At 45.8% G+C, this 25,219-nt stretch overlaps 4 protein-coding genes across 9 annotated transcripts; 3 read left to right on the top strand and 1 right to left on the bottom strand.

Annotated features, from left to right (window-relative positions):
* Positions 1 to 401: 401 nt before the first annotated feature.
* On the top strand, positions 402 to 1,714 carry rasd1 (RAS, dexamethasone-induced 1). Its single transcript, XM_085903693.1, has 2 exons — positions 402 to 679; positions 760 to 1,714. The coding sequence occupies exons 1-2, from the start codon at positions 409 to 411 to the stop codon at positions 1,293 to 1,295; spliced, it is 807 nt and encodes a 268-aa protein (XP_085759819.1). The 5' UTR covers positions 402 to 408; the 3' UTR covers positions 1,296 to 1,714.
* Positions 1,715 to 10,495: 8,781 nt separating this feature from the next.
* Positions 10,496 to 13,307, bottom strand: nt5m (5',3'-nucleotidase, mitochondrial). 3 transcript variants are annotated; one of them, XM_085904767.1, is made up of 5 exons: positions 12,531 to 13,307; positions 11,997 to 12,097; positions 11,805 to 11,865; positions 11,624 to 11,696; positions 10,496 to 11,417 (listed from the first exon to the last, which is right to left on the bottom strand). In XM_085904767.1, the coding sequence occupies exons 1-5, from the start codon at positions 12,900 to 12,902 to the stop codon at positions 11,278 to 11,280; spliced, it is 747 nt and encodes a 248-aa protein (XP_085760893.1). In that variant the 5' UTR covers positions 12,903 to 13,307; the 3' UTR covers positions 10,496 to 11,277. The 3 variants fall into 3 exon arrangements, with proteins under 3 accessions (XP_085760893.1, XP_085760894.1, XP_085760892.1); XM_085904768.1 differs by having other exon boundaries at positions 11,624 to 11,693; XM_085904766.1 differs by having other exon boundaries at positions 11,624 to 11,738; positions 12,531 to 13,303.
* Positions 13,308 to 13,980: 673 nt separating this feature from the next.
* Positions 13,981 to 18,068, top strand: cops3 (COP9 signalosome subunit 3). The gene is made up of 12 exons (XM_085903771.1): positions 13,981 to 14,308; positions 14,976 to 15,105; positions 15,368 to 15,480; positions 15,748 to 15,797; positions 16,032 to 16,124; positions 16,282 to 16,461; positions 16,584 to 16,724; positions 16,808 to 16,981; positions 17,091 to 17,177; positions 17,268 to 17,381; positions 17,452 to 17,532; positions 17,677 to 18,068. Exons 1-12 carry the CDS (start codon positions 14,254 to 14,256, stop codon positions 17,728 to 17,730), a joined length of 1,272 nt encoding a protein of 423 aa, XP_085759897.1. The 5' UTR covers positions 13,981 to 14,253; the 3' UTR covers positions 17,731 to 18,068.
* A 527-nt stretch (positions 18,069 to 18,595) lies between these two features.
* usp22 (ubiquitin specific peptidase 22) lies at positions 18,596 to 25,219 on the top strand. Of its 4 annotated transcripts, XM_085903767.1 has the most exons (14): positions 18,596 to 18,736; positions 18,891 to 19,188; positions 20,110 to 20,242; positions 21,662 to 21,775; positions 21,917 to 22,018; positions 22,689 to 22,855; positions 23,049 to 23,196; positions 23,324 to 23,426; positions 23,593 to 23,751; positions 23,816 to 23,942; positions 24,008 to 24,099; positions 24,162 to 24,224; positions 24,450 to 24,602; positions 24,768 to 25,219. In XM_085903767.1, the coding sequence occupies exons 2-14, from the start codon at positions 19,063 to 19,065 to the stop codon at positions 24,808 to 24,810; spliced, it is 1,530 nt and encodes a 509-aa protein (XP_085759893.1). In that variant the 5' UTR covers positions 18,596 to 18,736; positions 18,891 to 19,062; the 3' UTR covers positions 24,811 to 25,219. The 4 variants fall into 4 exon arrangements, with proteins under 4 accessions (XP_085759893.1, XP_085759896.1, XP_085759892.1 ...); XM_085903770.1 differs by lacking the exon at positions 18,596 to 18,736 and having other exon boundaries at positions 18,756 to 19,188; positions 24,450 to 24,613; XM_085903766.1 differs by lacking the exon at positions 18,596 to 18,736 and having other exon boundaries at positions 18,757 to 19,188.

The following is a 25,219-nucleotide window of genomic DNA, read 5'->3' as shown; positions in this document are numbered from 1 at the left end:
TGGAGTATTTGGTGCATGGACTCGTGCACCAAATTCTCCAGTAAGGACAAAGATTCGAAAGGAGGGTTAGACTGGCTAACAGGCATCTCGTAGAAAAGGAACGACATTCCCAAAACTTTATTCCACTGACATTTACAAGATTGACGCACCAGTGGGAGTTTGGCTCAGCTTTCGACTGCGCTCCATGGACGGAGGCAGGGACGGAGGGACGGACCACCCTCTCATCTCATCTCATAGAGCCGTGCCGTGACGTCTTTGGGAGGGAGGAGGAGCGGTCCACCCAGGCGCTTAAATACAGCTCCGGCACTCGATCCGACCGACAGAAACGCACACGACCCTCAAGAAAGGAGCCGAAAGTGTCCGCTCACTGTGCCGACCCACCCAAGTTTTGCGCCGGCCCCATCCGCCATGATCAAGAAAATGCCCCCCTCGGAGAGCGACTTTGACATCCCAGCCAAGAACTGCTACAGGATGGTGATTCTGGGCTCCACCAAAGTGGGTAAAACGGCAATCGTGTCCCGCTTCCTCAACGGGAGGTTCGACGAGCAGTACACGCCCACCATAGAGGACTTCCATCGGAAACTCTACAGCATCAAGGGCGACGTTTACCAGCTCGACATCCTGGATACGTCTGGCAACCATCCCTTCCCAGCCATGCGGAGGCTCTCCATCCTGACAGGTACTTTGCGCGCTGTTCTTTTTCTCATGCACTTTCCCGCACGCGTTTCGCAAAGTGACTCAACTCTTTGGCCCCCACAGGCGACGTTTTCATCCTGGTCTTCAGCTTGGACAACAGAGACTCCTTCAACGAGGTGCAACGCCTCAAGCGTCAAATCTACGAGACCAAGTCGTGCCTGAAAAACAAAATGAAAGAGAACCTCGACGTGCCTCTGGTCATTTGCGGCAACAAGGGCGACCGCCAATTCTACCGCCAGGTGCAGCGAGCCGAGATCGAGCAACTGGTGGACGGCGACGAGAACAAGTGCGCCTATTTCGAGATCTCCGCCAAGCGCAACGACAACGTCGACCAAATGTTCCAGGCCTTGTTCACCTTGGCTAAGCTGCCCCACGAGATGAGCCCCGACCTGCATCGCAAGGTGTCGGTGCAATACTGCGACATGCTGCACAGAAAGTCCGTGAAGAACAAGAAGATGAAGGACGTCGGGGAGGCGTACGGCATGGTCACGCCGTACGCGCGGAGACCCAGCGTGCACAGCGACCTCATGTACATTAAAGAGAAGGCGGCGGTGGGTGGAGGACAAGCCAAAGAGAAAGAAAGATGCGTGATCAGTTAAGACCACGGACTCCACGGAAGGAAAGACAAAACATGGAAAAGCAACCAGCTCGAGGACTTTTTCGCACGCAGTAAAGCGCAGCTGCTTGCGCGCGCAGGCGCAGGTTGGAGGCGCCGACGCAGAAGCGTCACCCTGGAGACGGACGGACGGGGTTGGACTAACTGCCCTCCCGCACAGATTGAAAGAATGTTCCCTTGTTGTGTCCAAGCGTGTGACTTTTCATCACACTACTTTGTGCGCGTCATGAGTTTGCAAAAATGTGGTCGTTGACGTCATCGCGGACTGCAGCAGGAGTAATGTTTACAATTTTGGGGTTGATATAACCGCACTCCAATCAGCACTATTTTTATGTACTGTATATTTATTGTGACTGTCACTTTTTGCAAAAAAAAAAACATGTCCATAATAAAAACAAAACTACCTACAAATATAAGTTGGATTCTTCTATTTATTTCCAGGTATGAGATTGCACATTCTTTCCTTGATTGATGTTTTAGCCAATGTCAAGGGGGCAACAATACTAACACGATGCACGCCCAACTTTGAAGACCGTGCTCGCTTTAGAAAGTTAGAACGTGAAATATGGATGTGGCGTCATGAAACGCTATGCAAATGCACTCCAACATGTTGAGTGGTGTTCCTAATATGTTTTCCAACGATTAGAGTGGAAATTTGAGAAATGGCTTAGGATGTTGCATACCGCTAGAAATCCCATTTTTCACCATATTTCCATTCAATTGAGGCCAAATCGATTGTATTTAATTTCCGTGGATTTTTCTCCGTCTTTTCGTTCTGAGGGTCACTTCCATAGCCGTTCTTCCCAACCCACAGCTGCTAATGGGTAACGCTATGTGCCCGACTCCTTGTTCCATGAATAAGACAAACATGAATACCAATTCTCATCATCTTGTTTCTAAATCCATTTTGAATCAGACAATCCTGCTCAGGCTATGAATCTCGAAAGTAGCTCTTGATCTCGGTGGTCGTTTTTGGATTGATTTCTTCAGCGTTCTTCTAGCATGCACTGTTCTTGGTCATTCAAATGACAACTGCATTGTAGTGGAGCTAGGTGAACAAGCCTTCAACCGTGTCTATGTGGAATGAAAGCTGAAGGACCTCAATTGCAGTATGTCGCACCAATTGGTTGAGCACAAGGAGATTAGGTTTGTGCTGGCATGGCAACTGCTGGCCAGGCATCACATGATTGATTTTTGCAGATCCATGTGAACGTTGGCAGTATGTGAGGCTTTTCATTCATTGCAAACTGAATTTGGGGGGCAAACCAAACCCAAAAATGACTGCTTTTGCTGAAAATGGATTGAAAAGAGGAGGAACGTGCGTGCAATTCTTCTGCGAGTGCTGTGAGTCACAGTAATGGTGCAACTCAAGGATGCTGTGTTTGTGCTGGCATGGTAACTGCTGGCACTTTATCTAGCAATGTTTGTTTTTCTAGCTTCGTGTGAACATTAGTGTCTGTATGTGAAACTTATTCAAAAGAAAACCTGTCTCGTACCTTTGACATCGTATCAGGTTTACAGTTGCAATGTATTTGCACTAAGGGTCAAATGAGTGCAGCCCGTGAGTCACCCCTTGGTGAAAACATTTTCTTTTCTTTTTCTTGAAGTCACTTTTCCAACTCCAAAGTGTCGGCGCTGTAACGGGAGTGGACGCAACTGACTGCAAAGCAATTGATCTCGTTCCCTTAGTCTCAACGTGTTGGAGCACCCATGAATGAATGAATGAATGAATGAATGAATGAATGAATGAATGAATTGGCCAACCATACATAACAGAAAAAAACGCTGGGAAAAGAGCTGGGAACATTGCACAAACAGTCCTAAGCCCTACAAACAATTGGATATGTCCTTGTGGTCATTCGGCTGCAGAGAATATTTCTTTTCACGTTCTTGCACAACGCCTCCTCGACCTTCCCTCATTGGCAAGCCGCGTCTCCCGGTCGCTTAGTGTCTGTCTTGATGTGTCATGTATTTCTTGATGTTGCAGCCAAGCATGACAGCGGAGTCAGACCTTGCCCAGACACTGGTGATATAACCCATACACCGGCGCTGACATAACCCCTAAGTGCATCTTTAGAGAGAGATTTGCCAAAAGCAATTGTGAGAAAAAATTCTTTTCTTGGAGTTCATTTGCAAATTAGACCTCCAAACAACAGGAAATGCAGTGATGCGTGATGTATCCACACATTTCAAAGTAAGTGAGTAACCCACGGGCGGGTTTTCCTTTAACATTCTCATCCGGCCTCTGCAGCTCATCACCGACGTGACTCTTGCTAAGGTTTAACCGAGCCGCAGGAAGTTATTTGCAGTGATAGTTTAGACATTGGCCTCCCTGAGCCTTCAGGAAGTCGACACCCCTCGTGAAGTCGTAAAAAATGTGGTTGCATAAGTGCGCACACCCTCTTCGAACTGCCACCAAAATGAAAAAGACGTGTGAGAAGCTTGGAAATTCTGTATGGGTCCCAGAAGGACTTGAGAAGAGCAACCAACATTTTGCATCCCTTCACCCAGATGCACTCACTCCTGCCTGCAGACTTGTGACTAGATCAGCCCTCTAAATTTAGCATTCTGATGTCAGCAATGCGCACTACCTTTGATTCGAGAGTCTTGCTATTTAGTCAAGGGCATTGTATTTAGTGAGTGCTTGGGGATTACATAAAGAGTGTATTCAACAGCACGGAGCAGATCTAATGAGGTATGTTTCAGATGACTTCGAGGCAGTCAGAAGAAGTGATTTTTTTTATTTATTTTTTTTGCTTTGGTTTGGGCTCACTCACCCAGGCCATTGTTTCGTGTTTTTCAAGCTTTTCAATAACCACTGCTTGCTGACAATGGGCCCAAGTAGACGTTTGCAGCCACAAGATGAGTTTCGCCATTGAAAAATAGCCATTTTCTTTGGAAAATAAGAACATTTCCAAGTGAGCCCAAACTTTGGAACATGCTGCGTTTGACAGCAAGCAGAGCGGCGGTAATAACGACGACGACGACGACAACAACAATGAGCCGTGTGAGCGCCAACGTGAAATGACTGGGCGACATAAGGCGCTTTGATCCAAATACCCGCTGCAAGTGCAAGAGAGCCGCTGACGCACGACATGACAAAATCCAAACAAGCAGACATGCTTCAGACGTGTATGTCAAGGTCTCTTGATGGATTTGATGCACGCCAACCGGGTGATGTCACCCCAGAGAGAGCAGTGCTTGTGATGAAGTAAGTCTATACGCTGGCTGGCTGATTTTTTGACATCTTCCAGAGGCCGGCCTCCCTCCTTGCCTTTTATGACTTAACTCTATTCAATATGTATCCAGTTACTATTCATCTGGCGCTGCTGTTTAAATGATCCTTTGATCAAGCTGAAATTTTCCATGGCTCAGTGTGTACATGTTTACTACCATACAAACGAAGCCCTCGCGCTCATTTGTTGTAAATGTGGAAAAAAAGAAAAAATCCTGGGAAACCTTTGAACGTACGCAAAGTCAATGATCTGGCCTAGCACCTTCAGTGACCCCCCGTAGCTCCGTCAGCGCTTTTAAGTAGTAATGATACAAAATTGACACGTGCTGTCTTGAAAATCCAAATTGGGTAGGCGACTCCGGTCCTGCGTGTTTTTCTGTCTGTCTCCCTGTTGCAACACACCTAGCTCATTGAAAAGATCAGATCATGAGCAAGGTCTGCAGAAGCTTGATAACAATCATTCTGTTTTATTTGGATTTGTTGGGTGGGGGCAAATGGACTGGCAACTTCAGAGTGGGTGAAGGGGCCAAAGTGGACAGGACGAGCGAGCGAGCTTATCTTGTTTTTGCAGTATGCATGTATGAAGGGGGCTTCAAAAAGCAACCTTTATCTTCCGCATAGTGGACCAACATTAAATCCCATCTAACCTGATGTATTTGGTCACAATAATCAACCCGTATGTAATCTGCAAACACACAGATGGCGTGTCGTGGCATTGATGACGACACCCGGCACCCGCCATTCCAGTATATTTCTGTCAACGGATTTAAAAGATTTCCCACTCACACACACACTGCTGCGGCGTCTTGGCGTAGTTTGGCCGCTTTGCACGGCGAGAGGCTTTTTTTGTGTGGTTCTCACCATCTGTTGAGGAAAAGACGTCAACGTGTCAATTTTCCTTCCACGGCCAGTTGAGTCAGAATGGAATCCCTTGTTCTGACACACGATTCAAGGAAGTAGTTCACGGATTACGTCAAGAGTGAGTACAAAGCCAATATGATGGAAAAAGAGGCTACTGTAAATGAAATTGCGAGTCTTCAGATCAAAATTGAATTGCTTTTTGCTGGATTAGTTAGAAATACAGAGGAGAAAAGAACTCTTTCCACTTCATAATAAACAACCGAGTGGTTAATTGATTTGATTGAGGATTACTCCAAAATGCTTCAAGCTCTTATTAATGTTTCATGAGTCCTGCCTGAAACTTTACCATTGTGAAAATGACAACTCAGAAAATGCCTTTACGTTTTCACACCACGGCTGATTAAGATCTATTTGAAGATCCAAATATAAATGGCCATTTCAAACGTGTTACTTGAGTGAGTCAAGCGTGGAGGCATCCCCCCCTCGACTTCCCTCCCCCAATTGACTGCTGATACTTTGTTTTGCACATTTGGTGCTAACTGATGAAAAGATCAATCCAATCTCATTTCGATGCTCTCCTTCTATTTGTGTCAGATGTCTTCTGAAAGTCACTTGCTTTTATTTGATTTGACATTGAGCACATGAATGACTCATTTACGGCTCCCACGATGGCCATTGGTTTGTAGTTTGCCTCATCAAAGTTCAACTTGAAAGCCCCAATCTATTGGTGTAGTAACATCAATCGGAATATTTCCAGACGGACAACCAAAGCATTGTTGCGGCTAAATGGTTGATGTGAGCAAACTGCACGTGGGGGAATAAAAGACACATTCTTTGTGGTTGTGTGTCAGGTCAAACACAATTAGTGGCGCCTTCTTCTCAAGGGAAAGCCCAGACGTCAGCTAGTCAGTCTAATGGGAAGATGTTCCACGCGACTTTCATGGACGGCAATCAATCTATGCCTTTTCATGTAAGATGGTCGTCTTGACGTGCCGCACCTAGCAGGTGAAAGACAAACAAACAAACAGCGTGTGCTCTTCTTTCCCGTGACACGATAGATTGCAAAGCAATAGGGAACAAGCAATCCAAACATCTTGCGCTAGTTTACAGCGTGTTCCCTCTTTGTTCTTTCCCAACCGGGTGTAAAAATAATCATAAATCCAAAAATTCCTCCCTCATCCGCAGGAAAGAGCAAGCCGTACCAGGAAGGGAATGACCTTTCCAATCATCAATTTAGTGTTGGCAATGAAAAGGCAGCCAGCCAGCATGATGTCATCTGTTTAGCGTAAAAGAACGTTTAGCAGAAGCAGCAAGGCAAAAATCAGCTTTCAGGGCAACATAATATCGCTGCTGTTTGAAACTCAAATTTACACAAACAAAGCTAACAAACGAGGTTGACCTCTGGAGCCCTGATCAAATTGTTTTCGGGACGATTCAAACAATCAAATGGAACTATTCCAATTCAATAAGACCATTTCTGTTTGCTTTTTTAATCGACAGAACATCTGCAAAAATGCCAGCGGAGGGGGGGGGGGGGAGGGGGGACAAGCGAGCACGAGGCCAAATGAGCAGAATCAATCATGATAACAAACGCTAATACAGAGCTTTCCAAAAGCAAGCTAAGAACTTTTTTTCTTGGAAACAAGACACCAAGGTTACATCATCTCCATGCTCGAGTGTTAGAATGATACAAAAATGGTTCGAATGGTCAAATAGGAATGAAATGAGAACCATTCAAATGACAGCTAATTCTTATCTTTGCGGCTTATCAGTGTACGGTACTGTCGCCAAGCGTAGGTGTTTGTTCATACATGACTTACAGTGTGTTGACTTCCACCCACCGTTGCTTCTTCTAACTCATAATATAGCCCAGTAACTTCCTGGAAAGCTGCAAAAATGCCATCTCTGTTTTGATGTTTTAATGAGCATGTGTGAAAACGAGATTACAACATGCTCCGCTCCGTCTGTCTGTTTCCATTGCTGCCATAAAGCAATTAGACGGGGAGGTCTATAAACAGACGGGCAGGGCTGCGGGCAAAGGAAAGGAAAGGAACGCAAAGTCAATCGGAAAAAGTATCAGTCGCATCACGTTTGCTCTTCTATTATGTCCAACGCTGGCTGACATTTGCATTGCTGCATTTTTGCTTCATCTCTGCCACCTGGTCTTCTCAATCCCGCTCCTCAGATGTGTCCTTTGCCACGTGACTTGTCTGTCTCGTACTTTGTTCATGATGTCATTGTCCCGCTTGGCTCTGATGGCAGGCAGATGGTGGCCGTTTGAGCGGAGGGAGGCCCGGCCCGGCCCGGCCCGGCTCGGCCTGGCTCGGCTCGGCTCGGCTCGGCCCGGCCCGGCCCGGCTCAGCCGCTCGTCACATGACAGCACGCCAGTCATCTGCTTGTCTGGAACATATCCCGCGCTGGCTATTGGAGCAAGTGTGTTTTGATCTTGCTTTTGTTTTGTGTTCCTGTATCACCTGATTTTGCCGTCCGGGCATCAAGTCTGTGTCTTTGTCCCCTCGTGATATGCCCAGAGTGTTTGTCGGGCTGTGATGGTGAGATTTGGAAAAAAAAAAAAAAAAAAAAAAAAGCTATCTTTGATGTTTTTTCTTGTTTTGTTGTTATTGATGGGATAGCCTTCTGCCTCTGTCAGTAGTTGAAAAAGCAAGCGCCGAGCTGCTTGAAACGTTCCCGATCCGAGGCTAAGCGGTGAAGACTTTATTTCAACCAAGTCGGTTGGCCCTGATTTCAACCGTTGACATAAATGAATCCAATCAGTGTGTAATCACCAGCAGTCAACAACAAGATTGCTTGTGTATAGTCTTCTTCAAATTTCCTCAGGTTTCTCTGTACGTGATGGAAATGTTGATTACGTGATGTTTCTTCTGAAGAGGGCCACATTTAATATCATGACCACACAGGCTTTCCAAAACCAATCAAAAATCCAGTGAAAAGCCATTTTTCACGCTGACAAAGAGCAAAGCCTCTATTTTTTGGTCTCTCGCTAAGAGTCACCACATCGAACAAATGTACGACAAAACGTCTGGAAATGTTTCGTCCATCATTTGTCCAAATAGCAAAGCCACTGTGGGACTGACCAATTGCATCCATTTGGAAAGCTAAAAAGGATGAAATTGACCAAATTTGGTCCCGACACTGACGATATAGCGCTACTGAGCAGACTAATGACGCTTTTGATCGCAAAGACGTGAGTATTCAAATGCTCAAAATGGCTAATGATGTTGAAACACATTTTCATTCAATTACAGCAGTGAGATGAGTCATTTGTTAGGTAATAATACCGCACAGGGATTTTAATCACTTCATCGAATTCAGGCAATAAGAGAATTCTCTCACATTTTAATTGATGATGTACATTCATATTCAAAATCTTTGGTGACAAATATTATTCAAGATTTCAAACAGTTATGTAACTTAAGCTGCCGTAACACAATTTAGAGAGCTGCCAGGATTTGAATCAATCAATGGAAATCACCACAAAACTAAAACACGGCCGTTGATTAATTTAATTTGACCACAAAGAAAAAATATGGACTCACTTTTCTCTTATGTACTAACGTGTTCATGTTCTTTTCAAATGAGCCAAACAATAGCAATTAAGTGGACCGATGACTGTCAAGCCATGGCACCACAATTCATTGTTATGATTATGTTTGGAACAAACATTGTCGAGCACACATTTCAGATCTGTTTGTTCTGATTTAGTTCTTCACGATGCTTTGGAAGGAGGACAGACAGCACAACATGTCCAGACATGATGCGAGGCACATCGTACGTATAAATCAGAAAGCCCGAAACAAATGGATGACGCACAAAGATGAAATGTCCTTTGGAACCAAGACTATAGGTTTTCCATGGCTATTGTGTGTTGAAAGTGACCTCTACCTTCCGTTTCAAGTCGCATTTGTTTTATTCTATAGATTACTGCCAACACAACTATGGCGTTTTTTTTCTCTCTAAGCTTTTCTTTTCACATACAGTAGCCCAATAGAAAACACTGTTAATGCACACAAAGTAGATGACATTTTAAGAGCATGAAATGAGGTGCACGCAAGCTCTTATGTATATTCAGCATCCCGCTGCTAGCGACGCGTGTCCTCGAATGACTGCAATCAATCAGGCTGATTGGAAAAATGATGGACAGACAATAAGTAGCTGCAGATTGTCTTGAAGTGGTTCCCTCTGTAGATTGAAGCGCTGTGTTGAAGTTGGAAATAATAATACAAATATTTCAGGAGTAACTGCAGTATAGAATGTTGGTCACATTTGAAGAGCGGAATCTTTTTGAAGGTGCTACTTGCAACTCTGTATCTGTTTCTCAATGTTATGAAGAGCTTTCTGCCAAGCTTGGCCAAAGCTTAACTCGGCTCTTGTGTCAACACGGCCATCAGGAAGGCGCTCGCTCGCTCGCTCAGTTGGAAGCGTGCGCTTCCGATGACTTTCTTCCAGAGCTGACCTAGTTGGCCAAAGAGCTTAAATACTACGCAAGCTGTACATTTGTTGGGAAAATAATGTTGGCTGGTAATTGGTCAAAGTCATTTGTTGTGAAATGAATATAGATTGATATATTGTGCTGCACACAACATTTGACTCCCCCTTCAGTAGTTTGTTGCACAACATTTTGAAGAAATCACTACAAACATTGACTATGTCAAGCTGTTGGTGGACACATGACCTGCAGGTGAGGTCAAGTGCTCCTCGTTGTCACTGCAGGCAGAGCAGAGCAGAGCACATTTTGCTCTAGAATGCTTGGATAGTTGATTTCATCGTGTGCTGCTCAGATTGGAAGACACCCTGTACCTAAAAGCAGCATTCGAACCTAAGCAAGACTCCATGAGTCACAGTATTTTTCGTTTTTATCAAGAATTGTAGGATTTTAAAAAGTCTACACACCCCTGTTGAAACACCATACAACTGAAAAGTGCCACGAGTGCAGAAATATGCACACCCTCAAACTATAAACCTAGTTTATATTAAACTCCCCAAAAATCTTTCAAAGTTTGGAAGTATGACAAAAATTGCAATGAAATGAAAAAGTGCATTTATCAGCTCAGAAAAACTGCAAGACGGACTTGAAATGTGGATTTATTATCGACGACATTTTTATTTAATACACATTTACAACTGTTTGAAGGTATTTTACCACTCAATGGTAAATTGTTTTTTGTCAATGATGACACGTTACAGTACTTGTTTTGAAAGAAAACAGGACATTTCAGCATGTACTGTATATGTAAAGCACAGATATACTCATTTCTTCATATTTAGTTGTCAAATCCTTCCAAAAAAATCAGTCCTATTGTCCTAGCTTTTATTTGAATGCATCACTGCCGCCTCTCACGTTCAGCTAGTCAACTTGATGATGAGGCAAAATAACAATCAACCAAATAGGCCTTGTTCATGAAATGCATAGGTGTTAAAAAAAGCAAAGTAGCACCAAATCATTTCTCATCTGTTTTGAGACCCTAAACGAAAGAGAAAAACAGGCGCATCTGGTTTTCTTCTGTTTGTGTATGGCGCATACTGATGGTGTGTTACTAATGGTTTTATTCGAGCACCTCTGGAAAATGGTTGAGTGTAAAACCATTATTTTGGACATCTAGCTGCTAAGTTCAGTTTGGGCTACGGTATTTCTCCCAGTACAGTACAGTACAGTACAGTACAGTACAGTACAGTCCTGCCGGCATATGTTTGAAACGTGGTTCAGTCTTAGAGCGCCCACTTGTGGTCGACGACGGTAAGACATCTCAACTCTGCTTGGCACGAAGGTAACGAACGCTGCCGGTGGTGCTGGTGATGCAGGGGGCCCTCAAAGTGCTATCGGGGGCCCTCAAAGTGCTATTGGGGGCCCTCACTGCCTTTTGCTGTCCAGGATGGCTCTCCAGTCGTCAGACCAGGACAGCAAGCGTCTCTGCCAAGGGTTGGCGGGATGGTGCTTGTTATGGCAGGCGGTGAACAAAACGTGCTCCCAGGCGGGTTTGGGCTCCACGCCTGCGCACCAGATCGGGCCATAGGTGAAATATTACATAGGTGATATATTGATGAGCTGTGATGGACATGATGGACCCCAGGATGATGAAGCAAGCAGCTGTCTTTGAATGGTGCTGGTGACGGCATTAGCGAATCACCCATCTCTTTTGCATTCCCTCGCTGCTGTGTTCACAATCAACCAATCCCATTCAAGCTCATTTACTTACCTAAAATATCAGGCTTGTCGTCAATGAGGATGTCTCCGCTGACCACCGTCTTGTCTCTGGTTAGAATGACCTGCTCCAGAAAGTCATAACCCAGATGTTTTTCTACCCACGCATACTAGAAGAGAACAACAGAGGAAATGCCATCTGTTCTAAATACTCTGGGAAAAATTGGATGAGGTACCTTCTCATAAGGGCAGTGCCTGAAATGCTTGATCGGACTGGTGCAAATAAAGACATCTGTGCTGCGGAATGGAAAATGACACAACACCACAGTAGTTTTGAATGGAAGGAAGCCAACGAACAACTCTTTGGTTGTACATATCGTTAAGGTGTTGACATGCTACTGCTCGGCATGGCGTAGTTATGAACCTACTTGTCCATATTGGCCATCTGCTTGACTGCCTCCACCCCACCAGGAAGGGGCTCCAGCTCACTGAAGAAGCCCTTGGACTCCCAGATGCTAATGGCTTTCTCCTAGAGAGAAACAAAACCCCAACACGGGCATGATGTTTCTTATCAAGAGATAACAATAGCATGATTTGGATCCTTAAGTGCTTGTCATGCATAATGACTTCTGTAGTCAGTAAATATCGACGTCTTCCAATTGCACTTTACAATTTTCCGTTGAGTTTTTTTTTTTTTGGGTCTCATAAATCTTCCATTATCCATTGCATTTATGCTGCAAAAACTTTAGTTAGCTCCTTACCGTCTTAATTTCCATACTATTTCCTATTGTATTCACAATGTATGTGTGCTCCAATAATAAAGAGATTGGTAGGTATTTGGTAGAAATGAAATGAATAAATTGTCATGCGTCACGTGAATTTGGATCCTTTGGAAAGTTGAAATGCATGGTGCAGATTGATTGCTTGATGCTGAGCGAGCAATGGCACGTCGCTTCGCTTACACAGAGATCACTCCGGAGTCTTCCGTACTGCGCGGAAACCCAGAAGCCTCTCCTGTCCTCCAGGGTGACGTAGGGCTCGTCCGGGTACCTGGCCCGGTACTTCTTCAAGAACCCCCCTTCGAAATCGGCCAGCACGCCGTCCATGTCAACCAGCACCCGCAGTCTCTTCCCGCAAACATGTGGCATGTTAGTGAGCGCCGCTTTTCCTCTTCCCATTAGACGACGTGTGGTCGACAGTATCATTGGGATGGATGGATGGATGGATGGATGGATGGATGGATGGATGGATGGATGGATGGACTCCTGCTCGCAGAGGACCTCGTGGGTGGGAAAGGTTCGCATCCAAGACGGAGCGGAGCGGCCGCTTTTCATGCACGATGCATGGAATGCATTCGTCTTCTCTTGACGTTTTGTGTCCGCATAATGTTCAAAGGTCTCCGCGCGTTATCTGCAGCCAGCGCTCGCTCGGATGCTATCTTGACGTTAGCTTTGAAGCTGAGTCGGCGGCGGCGGCGCACAGGTCAAACGTGACAGGCCTATGCTGGGGCTGGGATCTGATTGATAAGGTGTTGTCAAAGGTCCCACGGCTCCCCATAACCCAACAAGTTGGCAGCTTGGAAGACAAAAGCACTTTTGGGATGCACGAAGAAAGGAACGCAGTATAGTAGGATTTCATAGATAAAACGCCGTAGTCGGACGGTACTAGGAACAAACTGTTCTCTATTGGCTTGCAGAATGCAAAGAACAAAGATGTTCTGTCGAAACGAGATGATACGACGTTGATTCTTGGAAACCAATCAAACGTGATTATTGTTGTTGTTGCAACTGATTGTTAGTGAGGATTTTTTGGTTTGTTTGCACATGTTACTGTGAATAAACAAAGTCAAGTGTCAAAATCAGCACAGTTGTTTCTGTCTTACGCTTTTCTAAATACCTTCCTTTAACAGACAATCTACAAGAATCACAATTTGTAATCATGACCCAACAAAGAAAATAATGATATGGGTATAAAAGTGGAAAAATGATATACATCCAAGGTATATTTTATTGATATAAAAACATCGGATTCGATACAAAATTGTAATTGTTTGTTTACAAGAGTGAATGCAACAAATCGCGGCTTTCTTTCCACCAAATTTCTCTTGTGGTAACATCATGAGAAGATGAGGATTTTACTCATTTCTTCCAGGCAAAGCCAGAAACTACATTCTTCCAAAACAGCATCTTTTTTTTTTAAACTTGAGTTGATCTTATCACAGTATATTTGTTACATCTGAATGATTAAATCGATTGGGGGGGGACGATGAAGCATATTTCCTGCAGCACATATCTACTCTCTCAGAACATCTTTGTCCAGACGTCAGTTCCTTTTTCTTAAATTAATAGCCACATTGATCTAGCCGATATAGGCTTTTAGAATCCCTCAGATCATACGTGCTATCGAGTAAGTGAACATTTTACTGACTAACTGATAGCATCTCTGCGACAGAAATGAGTGGTTTCTGTGAATCGTATGTTGTCAAAGTGCAACAACAGTTGGCCCTTTAAAAAAAAAAAAAATCGCTTACTTGGAAAAGGTCTCGTCACAGTCCGTTCACTTCATTGGGTATCGCGAGAATACGTAGTGGCGGCTGTGTGGCCCCTGTCTCAGTACGGACCGAGTTGTTTCTGACGTTTGAATGAAAAACCGTGGAAATTACCCCCATATTGGATCCATTGTATAATGGCTTCAGCCCTGGAGCAGTTTGTAAACAATGTGCGGCAGCTTTCCGCTCAAGGTAGGCTTGCTCAACTCATTCGTATGGGAAGTAGCAGCTAGTTAGCATGCTTATGCTACCCTATGCATTGCCGATAGCCAAGTCAAGACACTTGTCTTTGCCTCATCATTAAAACAGCCCGATTGAGACTCTCGCTGCCAATAAGAGTATGTATGCTTGTGTTATTACATATGATGAACACATGGGGACTTGGTAGCTATTTCAACAAAATGCTCAAATGAGACTTTCTCGTTCTGGTCTGGAAAATATTTTCTGGGCACTGTCCACCGGAAGTCCCACCCTGGTCTCTCCCAATTGGCTGGCGAACGGAATCAAGTCGTTTGATTGGTTCTCGTCTTCTTGCAGCTGGCTTTTGCGAAGGCCTTGACAGGAGAGTTGACCGAGCGAGCGAGCGACTGCTTGAAATGGATATAGCTACAGTCGAATCACAACTTGAAATGTTTTATAAGTCAAATAATGGGTTGTTGTTTAGCATGATCTTGAATGACAATAATTCAATTCCGTTAGCACCGTTTTTCTCCCCTACCTTCATTCAGGTCTCATTTTTTTTCATCTCAATGGAACTAGTAATGACCAAAACACAGTACTTGTAGTCGGTCTGGAAAAAGGTATCAGTTTCGAAAGTGCCGATTGTGTGTGTCACTGTCATTTATTCATTCCTCTGTAGGCCAGATGACTCAGCTGTGCGAGTTGATCAACAAGAGCGGGGAGTTGCTGGCCAAGAACCTGTCGCACCTGGACACGGTGCTGGGAGCCTTGGACATTCAGGAGCACTCCCTCGGTGTGCTGGCTGTGCTGTAAGTGCTTCCCCCGTCCGTGCAAGTCACGACTCATTCGATTCCCCAGAGTGGTCTGCTGCGGTTTATCGCACCGGTCCAGTATTAGCTCTACTGTCATAGCTCCTGTTTCCATCCTGTCTTTTATCTTCATCAAGCCAATCATTCTGTCAACAATGTGCCAAAGAATTATAAGACAACAATCATGAATGTGTATGTGTTTGTTCTATTAAACATTTTTTTTGTTCTGCTTTGCTGATCTGTCCCTGTGACTGTCTTACAGTTTTGTAAAGTTCTCCATGCCAAACATCCCAGACTTTGAGACTCTTTTTTCCCAAGTCCAACTCTTCATCAGTACTTGCAATGGCGAGCACATCAGATATGCAACAGACACTTGTAAGTCCTGTCGACCAAACTCATCACTTCTGGCAGCCATTGTTAGGATCAGTTAACGACCTCCGTGACTACTCATATTGGTTAATGTATCAGCCCTGTAAGAAAGAACCGTCGGTCTCGCTCTAATTTGTTTATTCATGTTTGTCAGCTATTCACATGATGTCCCTGACCTCGGCTTGACCAAATGGACCTCTTTAAATTTTAATTGAGGAGCTGCAGGTTTATTATTCATCTGACCAATGTTACTGGTTTTGTGTCTTCACATAGTTGCTGGTCTCTGCCACCAGTTGACAAATGCCCTTGTAGAGCGGAAACAGGTAAGACTGCACGTTTACATTTCTGTACATTAGAGGGTAATTAGACAGAGATAATGTCAAAAAATATCCTTTCTCATATTACCATTGTTGATGCTCTGGATTCCACATTGAGTCGTTACATCACCAGAATCTTGTCTTTTGTCCTCCTCCTCTGTTAAATATTTGAACACATTTGAAAGTGTGGCCCTTATTTGAGTTGGAATATTTGAGTCTTTCTTTCCTACCCTGTGACAGCCATTGAGGGGCGTCGTCATCCTAAAACAGGCAATAGACAAAATGCAGATGAACACAAACCAACTTACCTCAGTTCACGCAGACCTGTGTCAGGTGAGTCATCTCTGGCAAAATAACATTGTGTGGTTTAAGTCGCACGCAGATGCTTTACAAAGTGGAGTGTATGTTTTTGAGATTTTTTCTTACAATCTAATTCAATTCTTTTTTTTCGATAACAAGTCGCCTTCTGCTTGTCCCGTGTTCTCTCCAGCTGTGCTTGTTAGCAAAGTGTTTCAAGCCGGCCCTGCCCTTCCTCGAGCTTGACATGATGGACATCTGTAAGGAGAACGGAGCTTACGACGCAAAGCACTTTTTATGTTACTACTACTACGGTGGCATGATCTACATGGGCCTCAAAAATTTCGATAGAGCACTGTATTTTTACGAACAGGTACGATCATCCAAAGCGCTGCTACGGTTGTCTTTTTCCAATGTTGAATAAGATTTGGTCCTGGCGTAATACAACCTTCATAGAGCGGTGATTTTTATTTGAATTGTTTTTACCACTTTGAGGCAATAACTACTCCAGCCATGGCCGTCAGCCACATCATGTTGGAAGCCTACAAGAAATACATCCTGGTCTCACTCATCCTTCATGGCAAAGTGCAGCAGCTGCCCAAATACACTTCACAAATCGTAGGGAGGTTTATCAAGGTAAGGGCAAACGTAATAACACTGATTGGAATTGAAAGCAACGTCCGTCTGGAGACCAGTCGACACCTTTTGCTTTTCCTCAGCCCCTGAGCAACGCCTACCATGAGCTGGCTCAGGTTTACACCACCAACAACCCGACGGAACTGCGCAGCGTAGTCAACAAACACAGCGAGACGTTCACAAGAGATAACAACACGGGCCTGGTCAAGCAGTGCCTCTCCTCCCTCTACAAAAAGAACATCCAGAGGCTAACAAAGGTGTGTGTGCAGCTATGATGTGATGATGAATAAACCTGTCTCAGATAGCATCCTCAGTTTTTTAATATTCAGTATATTAGAGAGTAAACCGAGTGCCATCTCCCTGCAGACTTTTCTGACATTGTCTTTGCAAGACATGGCAAGTCGGGTGCAGCTTTCAGGGCCTCAGGAGGCCGAGAAATACGTCTTACACATGGTGAGGTCATCCATCCGCAGCGACGGACGGCATCGATACGCCGACAACGGTGAAGTTTGAGTTCTTTTCTTTTCATTCGTTTGGGAGCAGATTGAAGATGGCGAGATCTACGCTAGCATTAACCAAAAGGACGGCATGGTGTGCTTCCACGACAACCCCGAAAAATACAACAATCCAGCAATGCTACACAAAATTGACCAAGAGGTGAGAAAGGTCACGAGTGTAACGGTCAAAAATACCCTCCGTCATAAAATTCTTGTGCTTTCATTTCCAGATGTTGAAATGTATAGAACTTGATGAGAAACTAAAATCGATGGATCAAGAAATCACAGTTAACCCACAGTTTGTGCAGAAGGTGAGAGCCATTATTGTTTGTTTGATACATTTGCAGTCGGAATATCCACCATTGGCCTTTCAAATGGAACATTTCGGTTCATTTTGAAGCATTGATACAATTTGAATCTGTCTTCCTAACATGTGACTTTTATGTTTATTTAAGAGTATGGGAACGCAGGAGGATGATGTTGGCAGCAAAACATCAAGTTACTCCTGAGGGGCCTTCGACTGCCAGAAAATGCTGCAGCCCCCCAATACATTCTTCCATGGATGGGTTGGATTGTGTTTTTTTTTTTTTTGGTGTGTTTTTTTTTTAAAGAGGAAAAACAAATATTCTATTGCATAAGGACATTGGTTAAGGAAGGTTTAATTGTTTGGAATGATGGTGAATTTGGTTATTCTTTCCTCTCAGTTTCTGAAGGAGAACAAAGCGATCTTTACAGGAATTAGAAAAGTTTTGTCAGTGTTTTATTTATCAATGTTGAGGTTAGCGTGACACTGCTACGTTATCACAGAACACAAGAATAAAAACTGGACTTTCTTGTTCCAAGCATATTTGTGAATAATCTGCTGCATGATGGATGTAACTAGAAGGTATTAAAAGGTAATACATCTATGGCTGCCAAGGAATAAAATCTCCCTACCCGTATAATCTACATTTGTAACGACTGCACCGCAATGATAGTTTTTGTTTAGAATGCAGATAATCACTCGCGAATCTGCACACTCAAACTCGAGTCACAATCAGGCGCAGTGTTATCTTTTTCTTTCTTTTGCCTTTTTTTTTTTTTTTAATAATAGGTCGGCTCCACTAGAGGTCGCTAGAGCACTGTACAGAAAATCGTTTTGACAGCTCGTCATTCCAAGAAGTCAAGTCAACGGGTATAACAAAACCGTCATGTCATTTGGAAGCTTTGCAGCTGTGGATCTGTAATAAACTGTTGATGACTTGCTTTCAGGCCTCTGTTAAATATGTATCGTAAAAACGGAGGACGATTGGACTACTACTACTACTACTACTACTACTGTGTATGCATGCAAGGCATGTGATTTATGATCTAACCAATGAGTTCCTTCACACAGGCGGATGTGGCCTCTGGAAGGAATGGACCAATCCCGACGCACGATTCGCTTTGCAGAGGCGGGACCTAACCTCTGCAACAGATGGCATACGCCAATCCCGAGTAGTAGTCGCTCCTGATTGGTCCGCCCTTATGAACGGGGTAGGTCCACATTCACCGTGTATGCTACTGTTAAAATTCCAACGCTAAGCACCAACTTTAGCCCGCTTGCTAACATGTCATTTAGCCAATGTAGTTAAGCTGCATTCATGGCACCACAATGGCTTCACATTGACACCTCATATGCTTTTGCCAGTGTGTCGCCGTAACTACAACCAGAACATGCCCACTTAACCACAACGCGGCAATTGGTGGAGTAACGAACCTGGCGAGCTAGCCAGCCAGCCAGTCCGGAGCTTTGGGCTGGCTTGGGGCTTTTTGAACAGGTTTCCTCGCCTGCCCGGTGGACAGCCGAGCCTGATGCTGTGATGATCATGAGTCCCGCGGGCTGCCCCCATGTCAACTGCTTCAAAGTGGACAACTGGAAGCAAAACCTGAGGGCTATTTATCAGTGTTTCGTATGGAGCGGTTCGGCCGAGACCAGGAAACGCAAGGTAACGAGGCTGGGAAGCGTAGTGGGCTCACCTAACGCAAGAGAGCTGTGCTGGGCTGGGTTGGGCTGTGCTGGGCTGGGCTGGGCTGGGCTGTGCGGCGCGGCGTGTGTGAGAGTGAAAGGTCGCATGCGTGTGTGCATGTTTGTGGGCAGTAACCCCTGACATGAACAAGAAAAAAAAACCCAACAACGACCAACACACCCGCTGCACAAGTGGCAGAACGTCAAAAAGACCTCCGTAAAACACTACAAGGGACTTAATGTTCTTCCTCACCACTGCGCCGTCAAGGCATCTTCCCCGCAACAGCATCTACAGATGGGTCTTCCCTCGACGCCCACTGTAGGCTTTAAATAAACCATGCAACGAATCACCCACCCCCTACTACCAAATCATGACCACATACATCTCAACCATTGCAACCATTTTTTTTATTTTTTTGCATCTGTCATTCACACATGTAGATCCATCCGTCCGTCTGCGTTTGCATGCTTGCCACATCCGAGGTGCTGGAGAGCAAACGCCATCCATGGCTGGCTGGCTGCCTTTCCGGCTGTGATCAAACAGAAAGTAGGAAGCACACGCGCATATTCAAATAAGCAGAGTCAATAGTGTCTTTTTTTTCAAGGTCTCCTTCATTCCATAATTGGCCATTTCGGCAAGCCCCCCCCCACCCCCCCCCACCCCACCCCCACCCTCGGAGCGGACTCGCTTGGCAATCTGGTGTCGCTTGTGCCTCTTGCAGACACAAAGGCAGACCGACACATATGATTTCATAAAAGGGCGCTGGTGACGATAGCTTTTTCCATTTCCAAGTATGACGTGGCTTGCCGTTTGCTTGCAAGCAGTTCAGGACGTACACCCGCCCGCCGCCGCCACCCTAATGTCCGTGGATCTGTTGTTTGACTCTGCCCCTTTTTCCAGGCCAAGTCATGCATCTGCCACATGTGCGGCGCTCACCTCAGCAGACTCCACTCCTGCCTTTACTGCGTTTTCTTCGCCTGCTTTGCCAAAAAACACATCCATGAGCATGCCAAGAGCAAACGACATAACCTAGGTACGGTGTACGCACGCACGCACACTGGGTGGAGCGCACAGAATGACTACAGGAGAAGTTATTACCAATCAATTGGTTTCGAATGAAGTCAGGAAGTGTTGCATGAATTTCATTCATTATGAAATATGTGATATACGTCATTGCTCTAGAGAAATGCAGGAGAATAAACAAAGGATATTCGTTTTTTTTTCGTGTAAGCTGCAAAATGTGATCATGTCACCCTGTTTGACCTGCATTTTGTATTCCCAGTAGTATAATGGAATTAGACGTTTGCAGCTGTAAGTGGAGAACATCATACTGCAGTGTTGGGGGGGGGGGTCCGGGTGCCCGGGTGCCGCAGCAGAGACACCTCGGGTGTGCATGACAAAGCAAGCAAACTTTGGCAGATGTTCAGAACGGTTTGGAAGCTTATTCTTTTCCTCATCCGCTCAGCGCCCCCCCCCCCCCCTGTCTTCGTGTGTTCCCCCACATGTGTAATTAAGGGAAGTGAAATTGTCTGTCTAATTAGGTTAGCTGTGGCAAAAAAAAGTATAACAGAGATAATGGGAGGAGGGCAGATCTCCGTAGACTGAGGTAATTAAGCGATCTTTAACAAACCCTGTGGAATTAGCCTCCATTGAACAAAGCCCCTCCTCCTTAGTCTCTGTTCTCCACAAAAAAAAGTAGTATTGAACATGGAGAGTTTTCATTATTTTGGGAGGCCCGTTTTGACACTTGTCGTCTGCACGTTAAACTGAAGGCGTTTTTTGACAAGACCTTGCAGCGATTCCCTCAGCTAGCTCCTTGCATCACATCAGCTGACTCCATTGCAGGGGAAGGGACTGTTTGCAAGAGCTGGTTGGTATTCACCATTGGCTTTCGCGTGCCTTCTCATTTGTATCATTAGCGCTATCACGATGGCTTTCCTTTCATTAGGAGCTATTCATCAACCGTATGTGCACTCTCTCTTGTGTCAATCACTCGAAATAAACAAATTGGACATTTCCTGGATGTAGCGGTTGTACTTGGCCACCTCTCACCTGCAAAGAACGACGGCATCGGCCAAAGGAAGGCGAAGGGCAGGTTGTCACGGCGACAGCAAACGGGTAGCCGTGGGGCGACGACGGGAAGCACAATTGGGCAAACCTTTGTCACTCTCCTCGGTCCTCCCTCACCTTTGAACGGGATGCTCCCGACCCGAGCGATATGCAGATATGTCAGCTGATGAGCCCCTTTGACTTGGCAATGCGACAGACGCCATGGCAACATTGCCTGAATCGGGAAAGACGACAGATGAATCCAGCATCCAGCAGCTCGTACAGCTTGCACTGACTCACAGGCCGGGACGGACAAACAAAATAAATCAAAGTCAAGCCTGCATTTCAATCACAACGCGCTTTTTTCTAAGCCTCTCTCTCTCTCCTTGTCTTGACTTTGCAGCTATTGACTTGCTCTACGGGGGGATCTACTGCTTCATGTGCCAAGACTACATTTACGACAAAGACATGGAACAGATTGCCAAAGAGGAGCAAAGGAAAGCCTGGAAAATGCAAGGTCCTAACAGCACCTTTGATTTGAAAAGCTCACGTGCAGAAAATGCTCCCATTCAAACCATGCACGCACGCACGCACAAGGACAGTGCGCTCGCTCCATCTTGTGCTCCGTGTTGATACAAGACCTTGAAAATGCTTGCAGGCGTAGGTGAGAAGTACTTGTCATGGGAGCCCACCAAGAGGGAGCTGGAGCTTCTCCGCCACAATCCCAAGAGGAGGAGAATCACCTCCAACTGTACCATTGGTTAGCCACCCCATCCAAAGCAAAGCGCCTATGCCGTGACCCACTTTCTCACTCGTGTTGATTTGTACGTCACAGATCAAATGCTAATGGTGCCGCATCGCTTTAAATTGACTCATCCATTGCAAACAGATGATTGTGTCACCTCCGTGCTAGTCGCAGTCCCTGAGCATATGTCATGCTACCTGGCCATTGCTGTCAAATGTATTTATCAATATAACATTTGGACAATTCAAACAATATGGGAACAGATGGATAAATGCAATTAGGGAGGGTTTTCTTGTCGTTCCATCATTAATGGCAGCAGAAAATGAAGGGGGAAATCCTCTTGTCTTGAACTACACCCAATCAAAGCGCTCAGGCAGGCAGCAGCCAGAAATAGCAGCCTGAGGCTAACAAGCTGCGAATCCACCGTGACTCACTCGGGCAAATTAGCACATCTCTCAGACGGGCCCTCCATCCTCATCTTTGGGTGAGGGGAGCGCCAGAGAGCCGGTCGACAATTGAGAAGTTTCATTCCGAGTGCTTGGTTCAGCTGAGCCATTACAAAGCAAATCTGCTGCCCCCAATGTATTTCAAATGAGAAGGAATACTGTTGTATGTACAATTGTCAATCATCTTCTGACTCATTGCATGGCGTGGCATGGCGTGTCGTGTCGTGTCCCGCTTCCAGGTCTACGCGGTCTGATCAACCTGGGCAACACGTGCTTTATGAACTGCATTGTCCAGGCGCTAACGCACACGCCGCTGCTGCGGGACTTCTTCCTGTCTGACCGACACAAATGTGAAATGCAGAGCAACTCCTGCTTAGTGTGCGAGATGTCGCAGCTCTTCCAGGAGGTACCTTTTTTTCTTTTTTTCAACGCTAAGAAACCATTGAGAGGTGTGTCGGAGCGAGCGGCCGTTGTTCAAATGTCTCCACACCGGTGGCCATTGTTCAAATGATTGAGAGTTGTGTCGGAGCGAGCGGCCGTTGTTCAAATGTCTCCACACCAGTGGCCGTTGTTCAAATGTGTCCACGGTACCTCACCAGTTCTACTCAGGCCATCGTTCACCGCACATCCCGTTCCGTCTGCTCCACCTGGTGTGGACTCATGCCCGTCACCTGGCTGGCTACGAGCAGCAGGACGCACACGAGTTCCTCATCGCCGCGCTGGACGTGCTGCACAGGCACTGCAAAGGTCAGGCAGGCCAAATCTATGACGTATATTTCCTTCAAAAGTTGTTTTTCATCCGACATGTATTTGTTTGGTCCACATTCCAATTCATAAGCAGCTTGTTTGTATGCGTGTGTGTCGATGGATACAGATGACAACGGGAAAAAAGCCAACAACCCAAACCATTGTAACTGCATCATTGACCAAATCTTCACGGGAGGCCTGCAGTCCGACGTCACCTGCCAAGTCTGCCAGTAAGTCGTTGTCCCTCCATTGCCTTTTGCGACACGCCACTCTACTGCGGCGGCAAGAGAAATGAAATTCTCCAAAAGTCATCCGTAGCACCGCCGGGTGGACATATCCCGAGATATTGGCTCAAGTAGATCAATGTGGAAATGTATCAATGCATCCATCTCCTAGCGGCGTGTCGACAACCATCGACCCGTTCTGGGACATCAGCCTGGACCTGCCGGGCTCCTCGACTCCTTTCTGGCCGCTAAGTCCCGGCGGAGATGGCTCGACGCTAAACGGAGAGAGTCACGCCGGCGGAGCCACGACACTGACGGACTGCCTACGAAGGTAACCTACGTTCAAAAGAGTGTGGAGACGGAGCACCGCCGTATCCGTCTCACCCTCGGGTTAGGTTCACCAGGCCGGAGCACCTCGGCAGCAGCGCAAAGATCAAGTGCGGCGGTTGCCATAGTTACCAGGAGTCCACCAAGCAACTGACCATGAAAAAGTTGCCCATCGTGGCCTGCTTTCACCTCAAAGTAGGACTTGTCTTTTGCACGATGGTCTTGGAGCATGCCCTTGACATTGTGGCTGTGTTTGGCAGCGATTTGAACATTCTGCCAAGCTACGGAGGAAGATAACAACTTATGTCTCTTTCCCTTTGGAGCTGGATATGACACCGTTTATGGCCTCCAGGTGAGAAGTGTCGAACTTGAAAAAGTTCCAATGCCACCTTGTGACACCGTTTTGCATTTCAGTAAAGAGAGCAGGATGAACGGCCAGCACCAGCAGACTGTGGAGCCCTTCGACAACGACAACAAGTAGGCTGGCTCATTCTATGAAGATCGTGCCGCCGCCGGCTGCTGTCGGTCTAAATGCTGATGATGGGCTCTTTTGTACAATATGTGCTCTGCTCCACTCCAGTGAAAGTTAGAACTCCAGAACTTGTTGTTCATTTATTTGTGACGTGGCCTCCCGGTCGAGATTAAGAAGGTGTTGGTGGTGCTGCCGGTGCCGCCGCTGATTGTCCCACTTCCTGTCTCAAGCAGATACAGCCTTTTTGCTGTGGTTAACCACCAGGGAACACTAGAGAGCGGCCACTACACCACCTTCATCAGGCAGCATAAGGACCAGTGGTTCAAATGTGACGACGCTATCATCACCAAGGCCAGCATGGAGGCCGTACTGGACAGTGAAGGGTGAGCCATCAGTGAGTGATCCATCCATCCACCGCGTCATAATAGCAACATTCTATCAATGCTGCTGTCTGTCTGTCTGTCTGTCTGTCTGTCTGTCTGTCTGTCTGTCTGTCTGCCTGCCTGTCTGTCTGTCTGCCTGCCTGCCTGCCTGCCTGCCTGCTCTAGGTACCTTTTGTTTTACCACAAACAATTCCTGGAGTATGAATAGCGCAGCCCTCATCACAAGGCATTTGAGCCCTGATGCACTACTGCAAGTCGCAAAACATTTCCACTGGAATTCAGGACGCACACAACAACAACAACAACAACAACAATCTGCTGCTTGTAAACCTGCCAAGCCAGTCTGCATGCTGCTGGAGGTTGGAACTGACTGGTAGCCATCATCACTTTCTATCTTTTACAGACAAGCAAAGAAGTATGTGGGGCATTTTTCATAAATGCTGTTTTTAAGCAACATCATTCTTATTGTTTATGGGATCTGGGCTGCTATGCAAAAAGTCATGAAATGTCAGAGCGACTTTGGATTGGAGAAACAGTGTTAGTATAGCCCCAATTGGAGCTAAGATTTTTTTTCCACTAGGGGGGAGGCCAAGGATATCTGGTCTCCCCCCCCCCCC

Source organism: Syngnathus leptorhynchus, chromosome 22, assembly GCF_054491065.1.
Source record: "Syngnathus leptorhynchus isolate UIUO chromosome 22, UIUO_Slep, whole genome shotgun sequence".
NCBI lineage: Eukaryota > Metazoa > Chordata > Actinopteri > Syngnathiformes > Syngnathidae > Syngnathus > Syngnathus leptorhynchus.
Note: the sequence above shows the minus strand (reverse complement) of the source record. Positions and strands in the feature narration are given on the sequence as shown.

Excerpts from the sequence above, each read along its gene's own strand:
- rasd1 (XM_085903693.1), top strand. The coding sequence starts at position 409 with ATGATCAAGAAAATGCCCCCCTCGGAGAGCGACTTTGACATCCCAGCC. Across the intron at positions 680-759 it reads GAGGCTCTCCATCCTGACAG|GCGACGTTTTCATCCTGGTC; the intron begins GTACTTTGCGCG and ends TGGCCCCCACAG.
- cops3 (XM_085903771.1), top strand. The coding sequence starts at position 14,254 with ATGGCTTCAGCCCTGGAGCAGTTTGTAAACAATGTGCGGCAGCTTTCC. Across the intron at positions 15,798-16,031 it reads CCCTTGTAGAGCGGAAACAG|CCATTGAGGGGCGTCGTCAT; the intron begins GTAAGACTGCAC and ends ACCCTGTGACAG. Across the intron at positions 17,533-17,676 it reads ACCCACAGTTTGTGCAGAAG|AGTATGGGAACGCAGGAGGA; the intron begins GTGAGAGCCATT and ends TGTTTATTTAAG.
- nt5m (XM_085904766.1), bottom strand. The coding sequence starts at position 12,902 with ATGAAAAGCGGCCGCTCCGCTCCGTCTTGGATGCGAACCTTTCCCACC. Across the intron at positions 12,098-12,530 it reads GACTCCGGAGTGATCTCTGT|GAGAAAGCCATTAGCATCTG; the intron begins GTAAGCGAAGCG and ends GTTTCTCTCTAG. Across the intron at positions 11,866-11,996 it reads CAGATGGCCAATATGGACAA|CACAGATGTCTTTATTTGCA; the intron begins GTAGGTTCATAA and ends TCCATTCCGCAG.
- usp22 (XM_085903767.1), top strand. The coding sequence starts at position 19,063 with ATGATCATGAGTCCCGCGGGCTGCCCCCATGTCAACTGCTTCAAAGTG. Across the intron at positions 19,189-20,109 it reads CCGAGACCAGGAAACGCAAG|GCCAAGTCATGCATCTGCCA; the intron begins GTAACGAGGCTG and ends CCCTTTTTCCAG. Across the intron at positions 22,019-22,688 it reads CACCTCCAACTGTACCATTG|GTCTACGCGGTCTGATCAAC; the intron begins GTTAGCCACCCC and ends TCCCGCTTCCAG.